Below are 23,407 nucleotides of genomic sequence, written 5' to 3' on the forward strand. Positions count from 1 at the left end.
GTGGGCAGGAAAAAGAAGGAAAACTTGGGAGTGAAAGGTGAGAGATGAAAGTGAGAGATGTGAGTTTTGTATTGAGAATGAATGAAGTTTATATAGGTTTTGAGTTTCCAAAACGAATCAGGAAGTTGCCAAAAAGTTTTAAGGCAATTGTCGGAAACAGAAATTTCCAAAACCGAAAACGGAAACAACCCATATTCTTGATTCTAAAACAAACCTAATATCTTTTAGACTGAATTTAGAATAGTAACTTCTAAACTTTTTTAGATTTTATCCTACCACCATATCTACTCATAGCCTGCCAATATCGGCAATATTCTCAACCACCATTCCAAAACAACTTCTAAAATGGAGGATCATATATCAAATCATGCTATAATAAATAATACCACCCCCAAACAATTTGGGAAAATGAGATTAACAATAAAAACAACGCACAATTTGAAAAGAAGCACATTATATTAAAATTGAAATTCAAACAACATTTAACTACCAAATTCAAATTTAACTACAGAATTCAAAATTTAACATCCGAACTAAATAAAAACAAATAAAACATGAAAGGAACAATAAAAACAACATCTAATCCATAAGGGTCCTAAACCACTCGCTGCTGGTAGTGGAAGGCACATGAGAAGGAGATGACTCCTAACCAGAGCCATCCGTCCTTCGGCGACGACGCTTGTGCCTCACAGACGCCTCCTCCTCAGAAGAATACCCGTGGGGTGGGTAGTGTTCCAGCATATCTGCTCGGAACTTTCGCTGAGCTTCCATCTCGGCCTTCATCTCTTCCCAACGCTCATCCTCATGCTGGGCACGAGTCTCAAAGTTATGATGGATGGTACCTTGTGGAGTCCAGAGATCTCCACAAATAGTGTTGAGAGAACGCATGCCACGATGAAGTACCGACATACGTTATGCATCGGACCTACATCTCTCCAAGGCATCGACATCAAAACATGTCGTGTCCTCCTCAGCCTCCGACTCATCCTCTTCAACCACCCTTTCTTCAGGCAACCTCCAAACCTTCTGAACACAGTCCGTATATGCTACGACATTCGTATGCATCTTAACCATAGTATGCTCAGTTTTCAGAGTTACTCTCAAATTCATCATGATCTTTGTTATCAATACGGGGAGAGGTGCAATACTCTTCCCAACTCCCCTAATCATATTAACCAAAAACTTGAGAATATAGAATTCATACTTCTGCCCCTGGAGTATCCAAAGAACGTGAAGATAGTTTAAACTGATGTCACTTACTTTCTCTTTTCCCGTGACATTCCTACCAATCCACTGAGCTACAGCCAGCTGGTTGGTTCACAGAGACGACTGGTGAACACAATGCGAGCTCGCATTGTAGTTTCCTTCCAAAACCGTCACATTCATCAAGGGCTCGATCCCACCAAATTGAGATTCCTGTAATGTGGCGTCGAAATGGCGTCTAGGCGGAATGCCTAAAATCTCAGCCAGCAACCTCCTAGATACTTCTCTCCTCGTCCCGGCCACCTTAACAAAAATTCTATTCCCATCCAACTCTCTCTTCTTATAGAATTGTTCCACCAAATCGGAGTGATAGAAATCATCTGTCGAGTACCACAACCTACTCCAATCCCTCCTAATCATCTCGTCACCATAAAACGGCACAAAGCGGTCGGCCGTAAATGCTTCCTCCGGCAAAATTCTTCGTCTCTGCGCCATTGGAGTTTTGATAAGATTTGTGGGTTTGAGTAAGGTAGGGAGAGAATTTGAGACAACCTCACTAAAAAAAACAATGGTGGTGGCGCGACAGTTCGAAATTGTTTGATTTTTAGATGTTTTTGGTGGTTGAAAAGGTTTGAAAAAGGTGTGGGAAAGGTTTGGAGAAGATTTGGAGTTGTTTTAACTGTTGGGTGTGGGTGTAGTTAGGGTTTTTTTTTTTTTTTGGTTTCTAGGGTTTGAAGCTTTGTTAATGGTGGTGGTGAATAGTAAAACACGCGATCTGTTTTGGTATGGAAGATGGAGACGCACGTGCGTGGCACGTGCGCACGAGATTGGGCCCAAGCCCAATTTGATTTTTCGAAATTTGTTTGATTTTTCGCGTAAGTTCAAACTAAAATTGTCGCTTCGTTACTGGTCCGATTTTTACGAATGAGCTATGGAAATGATCAGAAGAGACTTTCCAATCCAATGATCCATAAAACACTCTATTCCAACCGTCACTACACCATAATAGCTATTTTGTAATAGTGCAAATTTTCAATAAGTAACGGATATAACTATTACTGCATCAGTAACAGTTATATCCGTTACTTACTACAACAAGTGTTACTTAAAATCTTGAATTAATATTTAATAATGTTTTCACGGTTATTTTTTGGATATGCTAACATTTATATCCCTTAGAAAAGGAAACAAATATTCATAATAAATTGAAAAATAAAAAAAATATCACAAGCGGGCAAATTTGGTAACGCGGTCACATTTCCCCCTTCTTTTTTCTTATTTTTTCCGGCTAACACTTAGAAAAGGAATTCTAATCTCGCCTCTTTTTTCGTACGGCAGGAAACAAAAAAAACCACTCTCTCTCTCTCTGAAGAACCCTAGCTTCTATTCGCATCTTCTCCAATTTCTCATTCTCGACGAACCAAGTCAATCTCTTCATAGATTCTCGATTAAAAAATGTTACTTTTTTGCTGACTCTCTCTCTCTCTCTCTACTCTTGGTTGTTTGTAAACATGTTTTTGCACTAATGAGAAACTATAATGAAATCATTGTTTTTACTTTTCTAATAGAGATCCTTGTTAGTGTTTCGAGCTAATTTCAGTATTAAATAGAAATTAATACTGAAATACTCAACAAACTTAATGTTTAGAGAATACCGTTAAGTTGACTGTTGATTGTTGCTCAGATTAGTTGAATGTATGCATGATTTGATTGAGAATTCACTGGAAAATACTGATTGATTGTATGTTAATCTATTCATAGCACCCTCAATTTGTTGTTGTCTGTGATTTGTAAGTGGGAGTAGTGCATACTAGGCAGTTGGTTTAGAGAAGCAACTGTAAGATAGAATTTCTTTTAGTTAGTGATTCCGTAATTATTATTTTTTATTCATTGAGAAAGAGAGATGTGTTAGTGGAGTCGTGGATACAATTTTCTGAAAATGTTGGTGTATGACACTTATCTATTGTGTATCTGTTTTTTCTCATACTTGATATGTTTCCTTTTTGAAGGGTTGATTGATTTTCTCAAAAGTTTCACTTGTTGCAGCTAAGTCTAATTTTGAGGTAAAATATTAATCTTTATTGGTTTAATAGATATGGTTATAAAAGTTTGCTTCCTTGTTGGTTATGTACATAGCTCCTGGATTACATACTACTTGAAATGTGATAATTAGTTGTTGAGGATATAAGAATATAACTAGGCTAGACCTTTTCTTTTAGGTTGGTGCATATTTAATTGCATTATTTGCCTTCCACTAGAATAAAGCAAGTCAATAGGTAGTGCTAAAGTAGCATTTGTACTCACAAATACAATTTCCTAGTGGCTCTTTCATTTTGAAAATATGGGCGCATGACATATATTCATTGTATTTGTTAGTTTTGAGTTGTAGATATGGTGGAAATTATATGTTGCATTAAGCGACGAGCTATACACCTGCAAAATTTAGTGTTCTAACTGTTGCTGCCCATATGGATTGAAAACAATGTTACCTGCATTTGAATCTTTATCTTTTTAACTGAAAAAATATTTACTTGGTGAAGGGGACCATGTATATTTCTTTGAAGAGTATTATTCCTTAGTTCTATAATAAACATGTCTGTATTTAGGATTGAATGGACTTATTTACTTGTTTTTATTTAGTTTTTTATTTTACGCATGTAAAGTGTATATTATTTGTATTTATGATGCCGCTTCTTTCTTGTTTTTTGTTTATATATAGTTGGAAAACTAGCTAATTGGTATTTATGTTGACTATTATTTTCCCTGGTTTCTAAATATAGTATAGAATGTCAGAACCAATAGACAAAGAATGGATGAGTGAAAACGAAAGAGGCGGTGTAGTCTATTCATTGGGAGTTGAGGTTTTTCTTAAATTTGCATTGTGGAAGTTGGGCGGGAAGAAGTGTCCTTGTCCGTGCAAGAAGTGCCGGAATAGGTATTGGTTGACTTATAAAGAGGTTGGATACCATTTAATCTCAAAAGGTATAGAGAAGTCCTATCGTGTATGGACTTTACACGGTGAGGACTTATCTAACGCTGCTGTTCATCCTCCATTAGTTGCAAATATTGGGGAAAAAACCTCGGTTGATGATGGGTTTGAGATGGAGGACACCGAGGAAGAAACCATTGGGGATGTCGGGATTGGGATGGGAAACTTTGTCGACTCTGCTTTTGGATTACACGGTGATGCGGTGACAAGTGATGGCAGTTTGGGAATTGAATTTGATGAACCTTATCTTCCTGAACCAGACTTAGGAAAGAGGTATTACGATTATAAGAAAAAAGCAACTGAAAAATTGTATCCTACATGTGAGGGTCCTAAGACAACTCTCTCAGCACTTGTAGAACTTCATAATGTAAAGAAGGAATTTGGTTGGTCTGGAACTGGTATGACAGTACTCTTATCCTTATTGAGGCGATGGTTGCCTAAAAGAAACACCCTCCCTGAGAAGTATCCGGTAATGAAGGAAATGTTGAAAGACTTAGGGATGAAGGCTACGTGCATTTATGCGTGTGAGAACAATTGTATCTTATATTGGAAGACGAACAAAGATTTGACAGAATGTCCTGAGTGCCAAGCACCAAGGTTTAAAGTTAAGGAGGGGAGTAAAGGGAAGAAGAATTCCAAGGAGCCTAACAAGGTACTGAGACATTTTCCTTTAATTCCAAGACTCAAGCGGTTGTATACTATACCGTGGATAGCGCATGAGATGACATGGCATGCACGAGCAGAGACTTCTGCAGCTTATATACGTCATCCAATTGATTTAGGTCAGTGGAAAATTTGTAAAGAAAAGTGGCCAAACTTTGCTAATGAGCAGCGCAATGTTTGGCTTGCAATTGCAACCGATAGGTTTAATCCGCATGGCATTCAGTCTACTAGTTATAGTTGTTGGCCTGTTATCACTGTGCCTTACAATCTCCCCCCTTCTATGTGCATGAAAGTAGAGTTTCAGATGTTGTCTTTACTTATACCTGGTCCAAAGGCACCAAAAGGAGGCATCGATGTTTTTCTTGAACCATTGTACGATGAGTTGAAAGAGTTGTGGGAAGGAGTGCCGGCTTATGACATGAACAAAAGAGAAAACTTCACTTTGAAGGCTATGCTAATGTGGGGTATCCATGATTTGCCTACATATGGAAACTTAGCGGGCTGCGTAACACATGGTTACAAAGCTTGTCCTGTTTGTGGTGACAATAGTTCTTCCATATATTTGAAGTCTAGTAGGAAAAATGTATACTTAGATTACCGTATATTCCTTAAAGGTAATCATCCGTTCAGGAACGGCAAGTACTTGGGACTAATGGGTAGCAAGAAAGAAGAGCATAGAATTCCTCCTCAACGATTAAATGGCGATGTACTTTTGCAAACATTGAGTTATGTGAAGTATAAACCTGGTCAGAAGCGGAAGAGAGGTGGTCAAATTGTGGTTGACGACAATGAAGGTAATGAAGTTACATCGGCATGGTATAGAAAGTCCATATTGTTTTTCCTTGTTTACTAGATCTATCACAAAGTTCGTCATGTTATTGATGTGATGCATATTGAAAAGAATGTTGCAAAGCACATACTAGACACGATCCTTAATAAGAAAGACAAATCGAAAGATACAGTTCAGGCACGAGAGGATATGAGGGAACTTGGCATACACCGGGATCAGTGGATGCAAACTGACCCTGCAAGTGGGAAACAAGTTAAACCTACAACACCGTTCTTCCTAGATAAGGCAGAGAAGATGGATTTCCTTAAAACTTTGAAAACTTTGAGGCTCCCTTCAGGTTTTTCATCTAATCTGAGTAACATTGTCGTCTTGATCCTCCCCGGTTTTGCTTGTAATGAAGTCACCACGACTATCATGTGATTATGCAATATCTTTTGCCCGTGCTACTTCAACATGCTTTTCCAACTCATCCCCGATTTGGCGGAAAGCTCTTCATCGAATAAGCTTATTTTTTAACCTTTTGTGTTCGAAAGTTGTAATTCGGAAAGAAATCCAAGATGCCAAGTACATGGTTGCAGAGGTGTTGTGCGTGCTGGAAAAGTACTTTCCACCATCATTTTTTGATATTAGCATTCACCTTGTTGTGCATCTAGCTGATGAGGCATTGATGTGTGGACCAGCTCAAGATCGTTGGATGTATCCGTTTGAGCGGTAAATAATTCTTCTTTCAATCCCAATTTTTTTTCCTTGCTTTTAAATAAAATTAATAAATGCATTCATGGGTTTATCACTTAATTAGGTCAATGAAGGAGTGCAAAGATATACCCAGTAACAAACGATTTGTTGAAGGATCGATTGCAGAGTCATATCTTGTCTCAGAGTCTGTTAGGTATGCAATGGAGTACATTCCAAATTCACAGCCCAAGAATCACAAAACCACTGGTCAAGTGTTTCTAGATGAAAATGATGAATATAGCGATGAGGGTTCTGTGCTTGAAGGTAAAGATGTGATTTTGTCGAAGGAGCAATTTGTACAAATCCGTAGATGGCTACTTTTCCGTTTGGAAGTCGATGGACTTGATGATCACTACAGGTGTTAGTTTTTGGCATGAATGTTTACTTCCCTATTAATAAATTCACACATATATACTAACTTCTTTGAATAAATTGTAGTGAGTATCGTGAGTCTTTGCAATCTAGTTCCCGAGGTAGCAGAAAAGGAATAGCAAAGACAAAAGTAGAGATACAAACATATTTTATCGACTGGTTATATAATAAGGTCTTTGTTAATTAGGATAGTAAGTTATGCTTTTATGTTATTTTCACTTTTTGAATTGTGGTATGTTCTCTCTGTAGTTGTTGGAGAATGGCGACACTTCATCTGAATTGTGGTTCTTTGCTAGAGGGCCATTGTTCAAAGCTAAAACTTTTCGAAAGTATCGCATCAATGGTTATGTATTTTCTACTAAGTCTCACGATGAAACCGTTCTTACGCAAGACTGTGGTGTTTGCATGAGTGCAATTACTACATTTACATCAAGTAGGAAAGATAAAAATCCTATCGATGCGTCTGCTAGGTGGTATGGAGTCATCAAACAGATACTAGAGGTGAATTACACAAATTTCAAGGAAGTGGTGTTTTATTGTGACTGGGTTAGGGTGGAAGATAAGACCAATGGATGTAAGCTATGCCCAGACTCTAACTTGGTGGTGGTAAATTTTAATCGGCTCAAGAGTTCCGACAAAATGTTAGATGAGCCGGCCATTTGTGCTAAAGAAGCCCATCAAGTGTTCTATTCAAGGGATTTGAAATATCCTGATTGGTGGGTGGTCATACATTCACCAAGGCGAATGACTAGTGAAGTGGACAAGCTAGAAGCCCCAGAACCAGAAGACTTCCAATCTACTCTTGCAGAGCAATCTCATTTGAGATCACTGTTAGAACCACGTCGTTGATTGTAGTGTGCAATAATTTTGAAAATATGTTCAAATGCCTGCCTTCCTTTTTTGATGATCATCTTAAGATTTTCTAGTAGTTTGGAAAATTAATTTTGGATATTATGGTTACTTTGATAGTGCATATTCTTTTATTTCTTTTCGTTCTTTTTGAATAATTGGTTATGTCATATTTTAAGTGTTATGAAATCCTTAATAATTTATTTTCAAATGTTGTTGGAAATTGTTAGGCTATTTTTAAATAATGGAATCAGGTGGTACAATTGCACACCCTAGTGCATCAGATGCCTCTTCTCCCACAGGTCAATGTACTTCTCAGTCATCCAAGAAGACACAATTAATGGGTACCTCCGGGAAAGTGCTTGTTGAGTTATGGCCTAATGGTCAAATTGTTGGACAAAATGCAAGCAAGTTCAAAACTGCAATAGGGAACGAAGTGAGGCTTAATATCCCTATCAACACCAAGGATTGGAGACTAGTGGATGATGGCTTTAAGGATGCAATTTGGAAAGCCTTGACGGTAATTATTTTTATTTATTTATTTAATGTGTTAATTAAATAATCAACTTTACCATTCAGCTATGTCTTAATATATTGTTTCTTATCAACTGTACTCATGATAGGAGGAATTCGAATTTAATGTCGAAAACTTTGAAGCTCGTCCGTTGGTCGAGACAAATTATTCTCAAAAACTTAGGACACAGAAAGCGACATATAGGTCAAAGTTTTTGGAGAAAGCTGAAAACATTGAAGCAGCTAAGACAAACTGCCCACCTGCTATTAATCCTGCTCTTTGGGTAGATTTTGTCGACTATGAGCTTCAAACTAAAGTAAAAGAAAGGAATGCGAAAAATGTGGTAAATAGGGCCATGAATACTATTGGTAGTACTAATGATAGGAGAACCTTCTCCCAAAGGCATAACGATCTGGTACGTATCATTTTCTAAATTATTAAGCCTTTTGATTATGTATATAGATATGAATACTATTGTTGTCCTTTTTGAACCACTATTACTAAGCAATGATTATTTGCCTGTAGCAACAACAAAACCCTCAAGCAAAAATAACTCGAGTTGATGATTGGCTTAAGGGCCATGAACGCAGTGATGGAACAGTTTTGGAAAGTGCTCGGGAAAAATATGTGAGTAGAAGTTTTACTGCTATCTATTTGATAACTTTAGTTTTTGATTGCTACCAGGTATATTTTGGGCTATTTGATTTCTCTTTTTTTTTAAAAAACAAATAAATGCAGGATCAAGTGAAAACAGTTAAAGAAAGAAGACTAGCATCTGGAGAGACTGACACGGGATACATCGACTCCGATGCATTGGCTGAAGTATACCATAAGGATAAGAAGAACCGTGTTAGGTGGAGTTGGTTCTAATATCACTAGGAAGCAGCTACAACATGCTACTTGTCATGGCGATTTACTTACAACCAAATGGCTACTACATCGGTTGCAAAGGTTGAGGCCGATGTGGCTACATTTAAATCAAAGGTCGAGAGACGGACATATGTCGAGGTCAAATCAATGCTCAAGGTCAGTTTTTTCTTGGCAATTACGGTTAATGGTTAGAGTTAGTAATATGTAATCCACACTTTAAAATTATCATGTCATCATCTATACCCGCACAGGTTCTCCTTCAACAACAACTAGGCAATACTATAGCAGGTAATAATGTGACAGCCAATGCCGAACCACATATGGATGTGGCTACACCCAGAACTGAAATCAGTTCTAGTTCCGCTCAACGCCATTCTCCCGCAACCCCTCAGAACTTGATTCCTGCTTTTGGGTTGCTTGAACAGCCTAGAGTCACATTACTAGATAAGTTTGGTATAGAAGTTGCTAAAGGGTCTATTGATGTAAGTGCAAAAATTTGTCATGGCAGAATTCTGGTTGGTGGAGAGAGAAGAGTGTATATTGATGAAGTAATGGTTCCCGATGCTGCTGTTTATGATGGTCCACAAGATGGTAATGAAACTTTGAATGCTTGGCTTGAAGGAGGGTATATAGCTTGGCTTGATGGGCGATTGAAGTATGATTGATGTTTGTAGGTTTTAGACCTTTTGTGGATTTCTCTACTTTTTGTTCTTCCTGCTTTAGTTTAAGCTCAAGACATATATTTTTATGTGGTTGTGGTTGCCATGACTTGGAACTTTTTGGGTGCGTTGTCATGCCTTGAAATTTTTATGTGGTTAGTCTTGTGTAGTTGTAATAATATAACAAACTCTTTAGCTGTCAAATCAAATCTTTTTATTGGTTTTATGTCGTGACTTGCCTTGTTGTAAACAAACCAAGGTCTTTTGTGTATTTAAGTTTCTGGTGCAGATGGCAGATGTCGAGATACTTAGAGCAATTAGTAGTCAGCCGGGGGATGCGTAAACCCCTGGTTAGTTTTTGTTTATTTTCTTCTTCTTCTTTCTATTAGCTATTTTAATATGAAGTTCTTATTTTCATTTATATCACTAATAAATGTGTAATTTTTTGATGCATGCGAGGTTCATAATGTTGGAGAAATGCTGTTGAGTGTCAACCTTCCAACACAAGTAATAGTTTTTTAGCGGGTAGTGAAGGCACGCAGAATAGGCAGCCCACCTTCTCCCTCTCCCTCCATCTCGAACTAATACCCTTCCTCTTTTCTTCTCTTCTCTCTTTTCTCTTTTGCTTCAACTACGCTTACAACTAGAAGAAGTATACATACAAAAGTATACAACAACCAAAGAAAAGAGAGAGAGAGAGAGAGGTGGCAAGCTAGGGGAGAAAAGTAGTTTGTTTTACGTTTCTTTCTTTGTTTGCTTCTCTTTTTTGTCTTTTTATTACTTATCTGTCCGAGCACATCAAGAATTGTTTCTTATACAGGTTCTTGAATATTGTTTGGGAGGGTCAGGTGATGATGTTGGTCGCTAATAATAACAGTTTTGATCTCTGGCAAAAGGATGTTTTCTTCTCTGCTGCCGAGGAGGTCCAACAATCCGTTGATATGTATGTTCCGCCTGTCTTGTTTTTCATGTCTCTCTTTTTGTTGATTTAATTGCATATTGTTTCATTCATTAGTTTCTGTCCTTTGGGTTTTGAGAATGTTTCTAGCTTAGCTTCCAACTTCTTTGGATGCAAAAGCATATAACATGAAATTTTATTTGGCCCGATTTTAATATTTTAGGACCAAAAAGTAAGCTCGTCGTTTCGAAATTCTTAGCCTTGTCAACTTCCTTGCAATTTTCAATAACTATATGTAACTTAAGCCGCCCGCCGTTCTAAATGCAATTTTCAACTGTGATGATGAAACACACTGATTTTTCAATAACTGATATTCGGGGTTTCAATTAGCAATAATCTTTTGGGGTCATTAATTTAATTTGTTTTCTTGGTCTAGAATGGAATCCATGTATAGGATGTGGTTCTGTGGGAGGAAGGGAAGGACAAGAACTTGATTATTGATCGACTTACGTGGGGAGCTTCAAATGGCCTTAGGAACTGCAAAATGGCAGGTTAATCTTACACCTCAAGTCTCTTTGTTCTTAGAATTGCTGTGATATCTTAATTGCTTTGTACTAATTTTAATATGGTTGATGAATTAGTTGGAGGAATTTGAGAGAGCCGTTCGACTGAGTCATGGATATCGCTCCCAGGACAATACAACAAACAGGCACATGCAATTTGTTGATGCCATGGAAGATCAAATATCTCGAGTTGAAAAGGCCTTAGGAGAATCACTCAACCAGGAGAAACAATCACTTCAATGGGTACATTTAGATGAAGATGAAAGAGATGATCTTGCAGCATTTCTTTCTGGAACTCTAGGGACCTCCCAAAGTATTTCAGAATTTCTGAATCTCCTTTACAATTACCCTCCAGTTGAAGCCGTTCTGTTCAGCGGGTTCCACTTGGTTATCATTTTCAACTGGTCGATTTTCATTCTCTCCCTTATTCTCATCTCCAGGTTGTCCCTCAGCTTGAGTAGCATTTTCACCATCTGGCCTAGCAGCACCAAGAGCATTCTCAGCCCTAACAGGAGGTTGTGGTTGTGGAGGTGTCGCTGCCCTATGCATGCCTTGTGAAAACCACTGTATCAAAGGAGTGAGAGCTCCGGTCTGATAGAAATAAACCGGTCTTTGCGAAAACGTAGAAGCGGGGCAAGTCTCTGTTTTGATCCATCTTGGTTGAACACAAAATGACCGGCCGACCAACTTCGATTATCGGCAACAAGTCAAGTTGGAATGCGAAGTGAAATCTCTTTACAGCAACTTGTCTTTGTTGTGCATGTTGTTGCCGCCCCTTTCATCCATGCTCGTCAGTCATCGCTCCACCCTCAGCAGTAGTTCTCCTTGTGGGTACAGTGTAGTTAAGAGGAATTAGTGTGTTGGAAGGAATTCCAGACATCGGAGGCATAAATGGGAAAGTGGGCACAACATAAAGACCATCACCAAGGTTAGTCTGTTGTTCTTGATTTTGCATAGGAATTAAACCTGGCACAAATGCAGGGCACATGATTGGAAACATCATCTTGATATCACCATTAGGAGATGTCGGGAAACCAGTTGGCACCTGAGACTGCTTCATTGATCTGGGTATTGAGGACGAAGAATTTGCTTCCGTCGTCGCCATTATTATTGCTGATTCAATTGATGCTTACCATTTTTTCAGATTGATCTTGGAGTTTAAGGACACATTCCGTTGCTACAGAGACTCCTTAGTTCATCTCTCAAGAAGATGTTACTTCATATGGGATGGAGAGGTAACATGTTGTTTATTGATGTAACTGTTCAAGTTTATTGATGTTGCTAAATCAATGATCTTGTAGGTATTGGAACTCCTGTTCACGAGGCAGATGTAATTGTTTTGTCTAAGGTATTTACTTTCTTAAATACGAGTGTTATTATGTCAATTTTAGCATATTTACACCCCCCACCAACACATGCACACACACCCGAAAAGCAAGGGCCGAGATAGATTAGATTACGATGCATTGTAATTTGATGATGGCAGCTCACTTTGCTTGGTGCGCCTAATAGATCTGATTCTTTAATGAAACCAAAATCGATATGGAATGTTGATGATACACTATGCTCAATGTTGGAACATTTACTGCGGTTGGAGCCAATGGGCGTAAGTTTCATTATTCGATTCTTTTACCATCTCGGTATTAGGAGGGATACAAAAAACCACAATCTAATTAATTTATATATTAGATGAACACAACTTTTCATGAGTAAGATATAATTTACCAAGATTGTGATTTGTACTCATCCTTTTGTTTCTCGTCTTTTTAAAGGTCAACACTTTTCATGGATTCACTTTGCGAGATGCTCCGAGGTTTGCACAAGTTTTTTGGAGGACAACCTGGTTGGGCATGTCCGTTTCTAGTCTTCGTTTTTGTTACTTCAGTTTGTCTCAACTCTGTATATCTCTCTTTTCAATCTTATCTTTTTGGAGTATAGTCGATTCGAGAAGAAACTTCGATATTAAAATTTAAAAACATGCAAGTAGCTTTCAAAATCTAACAAAGAAAATAATCCATTTTCCATCTAAGAACCGAAAATTTTGATATAAAAATACTTAAACTTGTTGAAGAGTCAACTTTCACAAGAATGACAACTTCAGCGCTTGAATGGACACAATAAGATTCTTTTTGAACCTTCCTTTAGAGTGCCTCCCATTTCTTTCAAATCCTAGATCAGGAACAACTACAAATGCAACAAACTCTTTTTTTGCTTTTATCTGCAACAAAATCCATTTTAGATCATCCGCCAAAGATTTGTGGCAGAAACAAAGAGATCCTTAAAATAGAAGAAGAATACTATACAGATCTAGTAAACTATAGTGAGCCAGTAGTAGATTTAGTGATTCTTTGCATAAGGTGCGCATGGTAGCGATAATTTCTCAAATGAATTTGCCTCAGTGATCAACTCTACCAATACATTAATATCTAGTTCATGTTTTATTAATAGATAGTTTTTTTCGCAGAATTCTTAATGCACTATATCTCTAAAATGTTCTGCGATTTGCAGACCTTGGCTGCAGCATCAAAGACTGTTGATTGCCTTAAGTTTGTCCATAGTTTGCAGAGTCATTTTCTTCTTGCTGGGGATCTTAAAGGTGAGTGCATTTTCTATGTCTTAGATTAAATAGTCACCAGGGATGCCGTCACCAGCCGGTGAGATAGCATCAGTAGCTGTTTATGATGGACCGCAGTATCTTATTGCTTCCTTGTGCACCATTTTGTTTTATAAGCAAAAATGACCCCATTAGCGTGGTCCTTTTCAAGATGTTGCTTTCAGCACTATTATTGGAGCTACCAGTGCACCATTCAAATCAGAGTACGTGCTTTCTGTGACAATAATGAGATTATAGGTCATAATCCCAGTGCAAAAAAATTGGTCGGCATAAGTAGGTGTCTACTTGTAACCCTTGTGTGGTTCATGAATAAACCTTTATTTATTTGTATCCTTAACATAATCTTGACTTATTTCTTTCACTTGCAGTAAAACTTGGACGGCCTGGTTACCGGGTAACTAAGCAATTTGATCTGGAGACAAAGCAGCGGTCTCTTCTCTTCCAGGTGTTTATCTTTGTCTAATACTATCCGTTTAGTTAACTTCTATGACATTTTTTTACCAGTATTCCATCCTAATGCCTTTGTCAAAAAACATTTTACTAGAGCTAGTAAAGTCACAAAAACCATTGTGGGTTAGCTTGAAGTGATTTGTATGGGCTTAAAGTATGTCTTCGTCCATAGAAATTAGTTGTTCTTATCCATAAGCTTTATTCAAATAGTGGTCTAATAGCTGAGGAAGTGCTAATGCAAGAGTTGACATTAGCCCACCACACTAACCCACTCATCATTTCTTTAGTTCTCACAACCCGATGAAAAGTTTCTTAAGAAATTTTGTAATGTTTCTCTCACTTTTTTCAGTTCTTGCCAGGCTTTGTCAAATAAGTGGTGATATCGTGGGAGAAGTTATGGGAATTGCAGATGTTCACCCCTGAAACTGATGGGGGGAACACTTTCGAGAAACAATAACAGGGCGCGATGGACGACCAATACAATGGGATATTCTATAACGGCATATTTGACATCCCAAGATTAGGTTAGGTGAAGTCATTTCTATATAAGTTTGATTTGGATTGGTGTCTATATTTTTATACTAATTAATGTTTAATTGATTAGTGGTTTTGTTTTTTGTTATTATATGTTGATTAAGTTTGTGGAATGTGATATCTCTATAAGATAGAATATTCATATGTGCTAGAGTTAGATGTGCAGGGTGAACTTTTTTAGACATTTTGACCTGCGAAATAAATAAATAAATATTTTTTTTACTAACAAAACTTTAGTAACAGATATATCCGTTACAAACATCGATATAAATAGCAAGTGACACATCTATTACTAACGGATATATCCGTTACAAATATCGATATAAATAGTAAGTTGCACATCTATTACTAACGGATATATCCGTTACACTAATCGATATTAATAGCAAGTGGCACACCTATTACTAACGGATATATCCGTGACATATGAAAATTGATTTCCCGCTAGAAAAGTAACTAAAGAAGTGCCAAACGTTACTAACACTTACATCCGTTAGAAATGAATAGATTCAACAATTGGCTATCCGTTACAAAGAATTATAGTAGCGGATATAAGTGTTACTAAGATTAATTTAAGTAACGGTTATATCCGTTACTAAATTTAGCCTAAGTGACTGTACCACCCCAGAGCTAACGGATATAAGCGTTAGTAAAAATATAAGTAACGGATATAGCTGTTAGTAAACACATTTTCTAGTGTAGTGCGTGGTTGACATATAAGAAGATGGAAAACGCCTCGAAGTGCATGCATGAAGTAAGTTATGCGAACGAATGAAATCTAAATTTTTAGATAATGTCAACCCGAATCGAAATACGATTAAATGGCCTAAGCAACACAAATGAAAAGTTGAACAATCAAGTACGGAAAAACGAATAGCCCACCCCAATCAAATTTTAGACAACAGAGTTTAGAAAATTTGTTCTAAAAGTGGGTCTTTTAAAGTCAGATTCCTGAGACTTCCTAAATTACTATGTTTATGATTTTAATTTTTTTTAGTTTTTATGAATAAGATTTATAGAAGAAAAACAATAAAACAATAAAGACATAATTCACACCATAGAGGAAAATTACTAAAAAATTGAGAAAACATGCAAGAGTGGAAAACGTGAATTATGTTAAATTTGGACTTAGGATTTGGTACTTACAACCACACACTCCATAGGGAGGGCCCGATTATCTGAATGGTGCACTTACCAATATATGGAAATGAAAAGAAGTACACCAACCAACAAAGGTCAGTCCTCATAGACAGGGTCCTGTAAAAGGACTTTCTCTACATTAGGGGACAATAACTCGTGAAAATGTTTCAACCGTTGGCCATTGACTTGAAAGGTACTGTTGTCCTTAGGATTTACCAAGGTGATTACCCCGTAAGGGGTGACTTCAGCAACCAGAAAATAACCAGAAAAGGGCCAGCCCAACGGGTTATTAATTTACCTAGAAAAATATGTAGATGGGAGTTGTAAAGCAAGACCTTTTGACCTACCACAAACTCTTTGAGCAAGATTTGCTTATCATGAATTCGTTACATGTTAGCTTTATAATCCTTCGCGAGATCATAATAATCGCTACGGATTTCTTCAAGTTCATTCAATTGCAACTTGCGCTTGACACCTGCCTCATCAAAATTGAAGTTAAGGCCTTTTATAGCCCACATAGCACGGTGCTCCAATTCAACGGGAAAAATGACAAGGTTTCCCAAATACAAGTCTAAAGGGAGACATACCTATAGGAGTTTTGAAAGCAGTCCTATATGCCCATAAGACATTAGATAGACGCTTCGACCAATCTTTCTTATCAGGATTTACAGTTGTTTCTAAGATCTTTTTGATTTCCCTATTAGAAACTTCTACTTGTTCGCTAGTTTGTGGATGATACGGAATTGCTACCTTATGTGTAACTCCATACTTTTTTACTAGAGATGCAACAACTCTGTTGCAAAAATGTGTTCCACCATTACTAATGATGGCTTTAGGAATGCCAAATCGACAGAAAATATACTCTTTAACAAAAAACACAACTGTCTTATGGTCATTGCTACGGCAAGCCATGGCTTCTATCCATTTAGACATGTAGTCCATAGCAACTAGAATATAAATGAAACCATGGAAAATAGGAAAGGGACCCATGAAATCAATGCCCCATACGTCAAAAATTTCTACCACCACGATTGGATTTAATGGCATCATATTACGCTTCGTGATTCGCCCAAGTTGTTGGCAACGAACACACGTCTTGCAATGCACTTGGGCATCTTTAAAGAGAGTAGGCCAATAAAACCCACATTGAAGAATTTTAACAGCTGTTTTCATACCACTAAAATGGCCACCACACTCTTTGTCATGGTATAATGAGAGAACCTTATTATATTCCCATTGGGGAATATAATGACGAATAATCTGATCCGCACAATACTTAAAGAGGTAGGGCTCATCTCAGTAGTATATCTTAACTCTGGTCAAGAACTTCTTACGTTCATTTCTTGACCAATCAATAGGAATAGTATTAGACGCTAAATAATTCACAATGTCAGCATACCATGGTGTAGAAAAAATAGCATACAGGTGCTCATCAGGAAAAGAGTCCAGTATGGACTCAGAATCACTATCATCGTCATTTGTAAGTCTAGATAAGTGGTCGGCAACTACGTTTTTGACCCCTCTTTTGTCCTTTATTTCTAATGTGAACTCTTGCAGGAGAAGAATCTATCAGATTAATCTCTGCTTAGCATCATTCTTTCCGAGAAGGTACCTAAGGGATGCATAGTCCGTGTAAACTAGAGTCTTAGAACCAACCAAATAAGGACGAAACTTATCTAAAGCATAAACGACAACTAAGAATTCATTTTTAGTAGTTGTATAATTTATTTGAGCATCGTTTAACGTTTTACTGGCATAATAAATAACAGTGGACTTATTATCTAGTTTCTGTCCCAAAACAGCACGAACTGCATAGTCACTAGCATCACACATGAGTTCGAAAGGTTTAGACCAATCGGGAGGCTGTATAATGGGTGCAAAAGTTAAGGCGGCTTTTAAAGTTTCAAAAGCCTGTTTACAGTTAAAATTAAAATTAAAGATGGCATCCTTCAAAATCAAATTAGTTAAAGGCCTTGCTATTTTCGAAAAATCTTTGATAAAGCGCCTATAAAAACCTGCATGGCCTAGAAATGCTCTAATATCACGGACAACCCATGGTATAGGTAGAGTCGCTATCTTATCTAGTTTGGCCTTATCTACTTCGATGCCATCACTAGATACAATGTGACCTAGTACTATGCCCTTTTTCACCATGAAATGACATTTTTCCTAATTTAAAACCAAACTCTTCTCTTCACACCGTGTCAAAACCTTAGATAGGTTAGACAGGCAGTCAGTGAAAGAGTCTCCATAGATAGAAAAATCATCCATTAATACTTCCATGAAGCGTTCTACCATGGCACTAAATATATGAAGCATACACTGCTACAAGGTACCAGGAGCATTACAAAGGTCAAAGAGCATTCGTTTATAGGCGTATGTTCCAAAAGGACATGTGAAGGTAGTTTTTTCTTGGTCATCCATATCAATAATAATTTGGAAATAGCTAGAGTAGCCATCCAAAACACAGTAAAAAGCATGACCAGCTAGACGTTCTAGCATCTGATCTATAAAGGGTAAGGGAAAATGATTCTTTTGTGTCATGGCATTTAAAAGTTTGTAATCAATACAGATTCTCCATTTCATAGGACCATGCGTTGCAACATATTCACCCTTGGCATTACGTACCATGGTAATCCCTGATTTCTTAGGAACTACGTGAATGGGACTTACCCATTCGCTATCAGAGACTGGGTATATGATACCCGCATAAGTAACTGTAAGACTTCTTCCCTAACCACCTCTTTCATGGCAGGGTTCAAACGACGCTGAGGTTCGCGAGAAGTCTTTGCGTTATCCTCTAAATGGATACGATGAGTGCACACATTAAAAAAATTCTCTTAATGTCGGCTAGGGACTGACCAATTGCAGAACGATGTTCCCTAATCACCCTGATCAAACGTGTCTCTTCCTCCTTAGATAAAAGAGAAGATATAATTACCGGATGACTACCATCCAGGTCAAGTTGAATATATTTTAACTCAAAAGGAAGATGTTTAAGCACCGGGGTGGAAGGGATGTCTATAAATTCTTCTGGAGGGTCCTCATCTTGAGTAATGAATACTTTCTTTGGCAGCAGATCTTCAAACTCAGTAGATGGAGCAACAGAAGGGTCTACGATAGGTGTAGACTCAAAGATGGTGTTGACTTCCTCTAAGTAGGAGTCATCGACAAAATCTAAACTTCCTAAAGAAAGGAATTTATGCATTTTGTTTTCTGGAAACGTGTTATTAAAATAATCTTGAGCTAAGCTCTTGATCATGCTAACCTCCAAATCTATAGTCGTATCAGGTAACTATCTTGTCATTTTAAAAATATTTACCTCAACAGAAAGATGGCCAAAAGACAAGGACATCGAACCATCGCGGCAATTTATAAGCGCGTTGGTAGTTGCCAAGAAGGGACGCCCTAAGATGATCGGAACAGAGTCGTTAACGACTTCCGTATCGAGGATAACAAAATCAGCAGGATAGTAGAAATCTTGAACCTTAACAAGCACGTTTTCAACCACACCCTTAGGATACTTAATAGACCGATCCGCTAATTGCAACATCATTTGAGTAGGTTGCATCTCTTGTAGACCTATTTGTTTGTATAAATAATACGAGAGTAAATTAACACTTGCCCCCAGGTCTAATAAAGCGGTCTGATAAAGTTAGAAAGACGTCTTTAGGTATATTTGTCTTACGCCTAGTAGTGCACAACTCTTTAAGAAACTTAGCGTGGTGAGGTAATTTTTTAATTGCTTCGAGAAAGGGTAGGTTTATCGTTAGATTTTTGAAAACTTCCCTAATCTCGTCATAGTTTGTATCCTTGTTTAACATAGCTGATTTCTAGGGAAACGGTGGTTTCTCTCTATATTTAGTGTATGGATCAACTGGATATCTAACCTTGGCTTTCTATTTCTTAGGTTATGGTTTAATTGGTACTTCTACAGTGGTAGGCTCTTCAGTTTCTATTTCGGTAACTAGTTCAATCTCCGGTGTAGGGACAACTGGTGGGGTAACTGAGTGGTGATGACATTTAGCTCACCTACGTTTGCATTTTCTGTACTAGTATTACTGTTCACCTCAAAGGCTGTGTTTGTTGTTTTAGGATTAGTTATTGCTTGACCTGGAAACACACCTTTGGGTTGTACTTTCTCTTGTACTAACTGCTGTAAAGAAAGTTGGATGGCTAGTAAAATCTGTTGTTGGGATTGCATAAAGGTATCAAAACAATCTGGTTATGGAGGAGTATTTGTTACAGGTTGTGTGATAGGAACTATGTCACGTTGATTATTAATGGGTTGGTTGTGATAGTTATTATTATTAACCGGAACGATACCTCTATTAGCATTATAATTATTATTGTTATAATTATTATAATTACCCTGACCTTGTCCTTGACCTTGTCCTTGTCGTGGTGGAGCTTGGTTATAATTGTTTGCTTGCCTAACATTTTGATTATTAAACCCTGGAGGTGTTACTTGTTGATTATTTCTCCAACTAAAGTTGGGATGTTGTCTCCAAGGGGCGTTAGGAATAGGATAACTATTAATTGAGCAAACGTTATCTTGTTGTGATGTTTGCTGTTTATAAGCTAAAAGACAATATGAGTCGGGACGTTCAGGACTCAAACAAAAATTACATGGATTGGAGTTGACATTCATGACGGGGATATGCTTTTGTTGAACAAAAATAGCCTCTACCTTTTTAGTGAGAGATTCGATTAAAGTTTTTAGCTCGAGATCGGGTTTCATCTCAAACATACCGGCGGCCTTAACTGTTGTAGAAGAACTAGCGGAACAGGAGATATTGTCACTACCCCCCAGTTATTAGTCTCTTGGAAAGTATTTCATCTGTCTCCAAGGTAAAAATATTCCATAAATAGTTGAACAAGTTTGGCCCACGAGTCCACAGAATTAGGTGCTTGGGCAGTTAACCAAGACGCCGCCTTATCGGCTAAAGTGAAGGGAAATACCCTCAGTTTAATTTGTTCAGCACCAACCGTAGGATGGTGGAATGTTGTAAGGACTTGTTCAATCCTACGCATGTGCTGATAAGATTTTTCATGGTCTAACCCATGTAAAACGGGTAACAAATTAAATAGATTTGGAGGAATTCAAAAATCCCCCACTGGGTTTGCTAGAACGATGCAAGATTTTGGGCTATCGTTCAAGGCTTTGTAAAAGTCAGAGAGAGGAGACTTTCTTTCTTCAGCCATTTTTTCAGGTAGTGTGTGTCGTATATTAGCTAGAGGTGTAGTGAGTGGTATACTAGAAAGGGGTGTTTGTTAACATTGCCGGTTGATTACGTTAGGTGTTTTTCTTTGACCTGATCTTAATCTCATGCAAGGCTAAGACCAATCTTAACTAAACACGACAACACTGCAAACAATCCTGATATACTAGTATAAACCTCTAACTGGAGATGCGAGGAATGGAAGAAAGGAGTACATGAATGCCTCCTTGCTTCGCTTATAAATAATGTCTTGTTTACGCGAGCTCAGTGTGTATAACAAGTTAGAACACTGAATACTTGAAGAAATGGAAGTTTGAAACAAATTTGTGGAAATAGGGCAGTTTCAGCAGAGGGCGCGGGCGCGCTTAGAATAAGCCTAAGGAGGGCGCAGGGTGCTCTCAGGTCAACCTCGAGGTCCGAGGTCTTCAAATACAAGGGCACGCTTTGAATTCTCCTTGGTTGGCGCGGGCGTCTTTCAGTCAAAATGGAGTTCTAGGCGTTTCAGCGTGTGGCACGCTCGATTTTTGCCTTGGGAGGGCGCGGGGTGCACTCTGGTCTAGTGATTTGGGCGCGGGTGGCGCTCCAATTAAGCCTGCCTAGGGCACTGGTCACGCTCTGTGTAATCCTGCGAGGAAAATTTCAGTGCTGAAATGGACAACCACAGTTAGAATCAAACAAGGGTGGGTGGGTTTAATGGAACTTTGGAAATACTAACAATACTAACGAAAACAATTCTAAAGGGAACTAAGATGGCAGCGGCGCTATTTGATAAAAGTAAAATTGATAGTTTTACCTACGCATAAAAGATTTAACTCTAAACGCAAGTAAAACTAAAATTGAACTAGATTTGGTATTATCAAAGATTTATACTCTCGATACTGTTGAAATAGAGTTGGAATAGAAGATTCGTTCCACTCCTAGATCTTTAGAATTTGCGTTTTCTAAGATTATCAATCCTACCAAAGTCAATGAGAGTTTTACGAATTTATACCTATGATGCAAATTATACTAAAATACTTAACTATGATAATTCAACTACGACAATACTAAATTGATACTATGATAAGGAATTAGGGAGGATTTATTCCACCTTAACTCGACTTAATTTACTAACAAAGAATGATCGTAATCCGAATTGAACTGCTTTCACATAACAATTGGTTCTTCCTAATCCCTAGTTGTTCATGGTAATCTCTACCAACTAACATATAGCATATGAAACAATCAAACCCATTCTCATGGTGAACTAATCGTTTTCTAGAATGGAATGGAAATTACAACTACTCTACGCTAACACAAATCAAGCTTCATCAAGGCTTCTTCAACCCCCTCTAATGGAGGTTTAGCCTAGAATCATTATGATATCATTTCCCAATGAAATTAAACAAGACATGGTATAAAGATTATAACTTTGCTTATTTGAATTCAAATGGAAACTACTCATGCAAGATTTGATTGAAACTAATAATGACAAATGACTAAATCTAGGAATTGAAACTTCAATGATTAATGAAATGAAACTATATTATAAAGAACAAACTACTTTATTGATCTAATAAATAAATAACAATTGATTCAAATACTAAATTAAAACAAGATAATAAAAACTAATTAATAAACTAATTAATGGATTTTCAAAACTAGATCTAGACTATTCTCTAATAGCTACTTGCTATCTAAACTAAGTATATCTTCAGAGCTAAGTCTTGTGTGTTGAAATGGAGGAGACCAGATCCACATTTTTGTGCATGGGTTGAGGAGCCATGTTTTGGGCTAGAAAATCGAGCCCAAAACCCAATTTCTTCAGTCCACATAGGCCTTTTCAGCTGGATTTGACTTCCACAGACTTTTTGTCCACTTCTACTCCTTTGATTGTGTCAAGGCTTGCACCATTGGAAATCTCTTTCCGATCCGGTCGTTTTGACATAAGGTAGGCCCAATTCCGAGGTTTGAGTCCAAAGATATGGTCTTCGGAAGTTCTGCTGACTTGTATACTATTTCTGCCCGCGTTGACTTTGACTTTTCATCTTTTGACCGGGATTTACAAAGGATTTTTCTCTTTGAATCTTGGCCTTTAATCATAGAACTTCTTAGCAACCAACCCTTGCTCCTTTATCTCGCCAAAGTGGAATATTTCTGCACATAATTGACTTCAATGCCTGGAATACATAAAAGCACGTAATCAACATTAACTCTTAATTATTACTCACATAATTGGTCTAAAAGTATTATTGTTAAAGGGTTAAAACTACAGTTTTGGGCTCTTATCATGGATATTCAAAAAGACAAGTATGAGAAAATAGGGTCTTCATATTTTGTAACTAGAGAAAACCTTGTTCTTT

At 37.6% G+C, this 23,407-nt stretch overlaps 1 protein-coding gene and 1 pseudogene across 1 annotated transcript; one reads left to right on the top strand and one right to left on the bottom strand.

The window, feature by feature from the left end:
* The first annotated feature begins 3,989 nt into the window (after positions 1–3,989).
* Positions 3,990–7,601, top strand: LOC147512856 (uncharacterized). The gene is made up of 5 exons (XM_086598806.1): positions 3,990–5,649; positions 5,722–5,982; positions 6,179–6,356; positions 6,445–6,676; positions 7,002–7,601. Exons 1-5 carry the CDS (start codon positions 3,990–3,992, stop codon positions 7,599–7,601), a joined length of 2,931 nt encoding a protein of 976 aa, XP_086454932.1.
* Positions 7,602–11,423: 3,822 nt separating this feature from the next.
* LOC147512857 (uncharacterized) lies at positions 11,424–12,210 on the bottom strand (annotated as a pseudogene).
* Between the last annotated feature and the right edge of the window lie 11,197 nt (positions 12,211–23,407).

Source organism: Coptis chinensis, chromosome 3 (genome assembly GCF_015680905.1).
Source record: "Coptis chinensis isolate HL-2020 chromosome 3, ASM1568090v1, whole genome shotgun sequence".
In the NCBI taxonomy this organism is placed as follows: Eukaryota; Viridiplantae; Streptophyta; class Magnoliopsida; order Ranunculales; family Ranunculaceae; genus Coptis; species Coptis chinensis.

Excerpts from the sequence above, each read along its gene's own strand:
- LOC147512856 (XM_086598806.1), top strand. The coding sequence starts at position 3,990 with ATGTCAGAACCAATAGACAAAGAATGGATGAGTGAAAACGAAAGAGGC. Across the intron at positions 5,650-5,721 it reads TGTGGTTGACGACAATGAAG|TTCGTCATGTTATTGATGTG; the intron begins GTAATGAAGTTA and ends TCTATCACAAAG. Across the intron at positions 6,357-6,444 it reads TGGATGTATCCGTTTGAGCG|GTCAATGAAGGAGTGCAAAG; the intron begins GTAAATAATTCT and ends TCACTTAATTAG.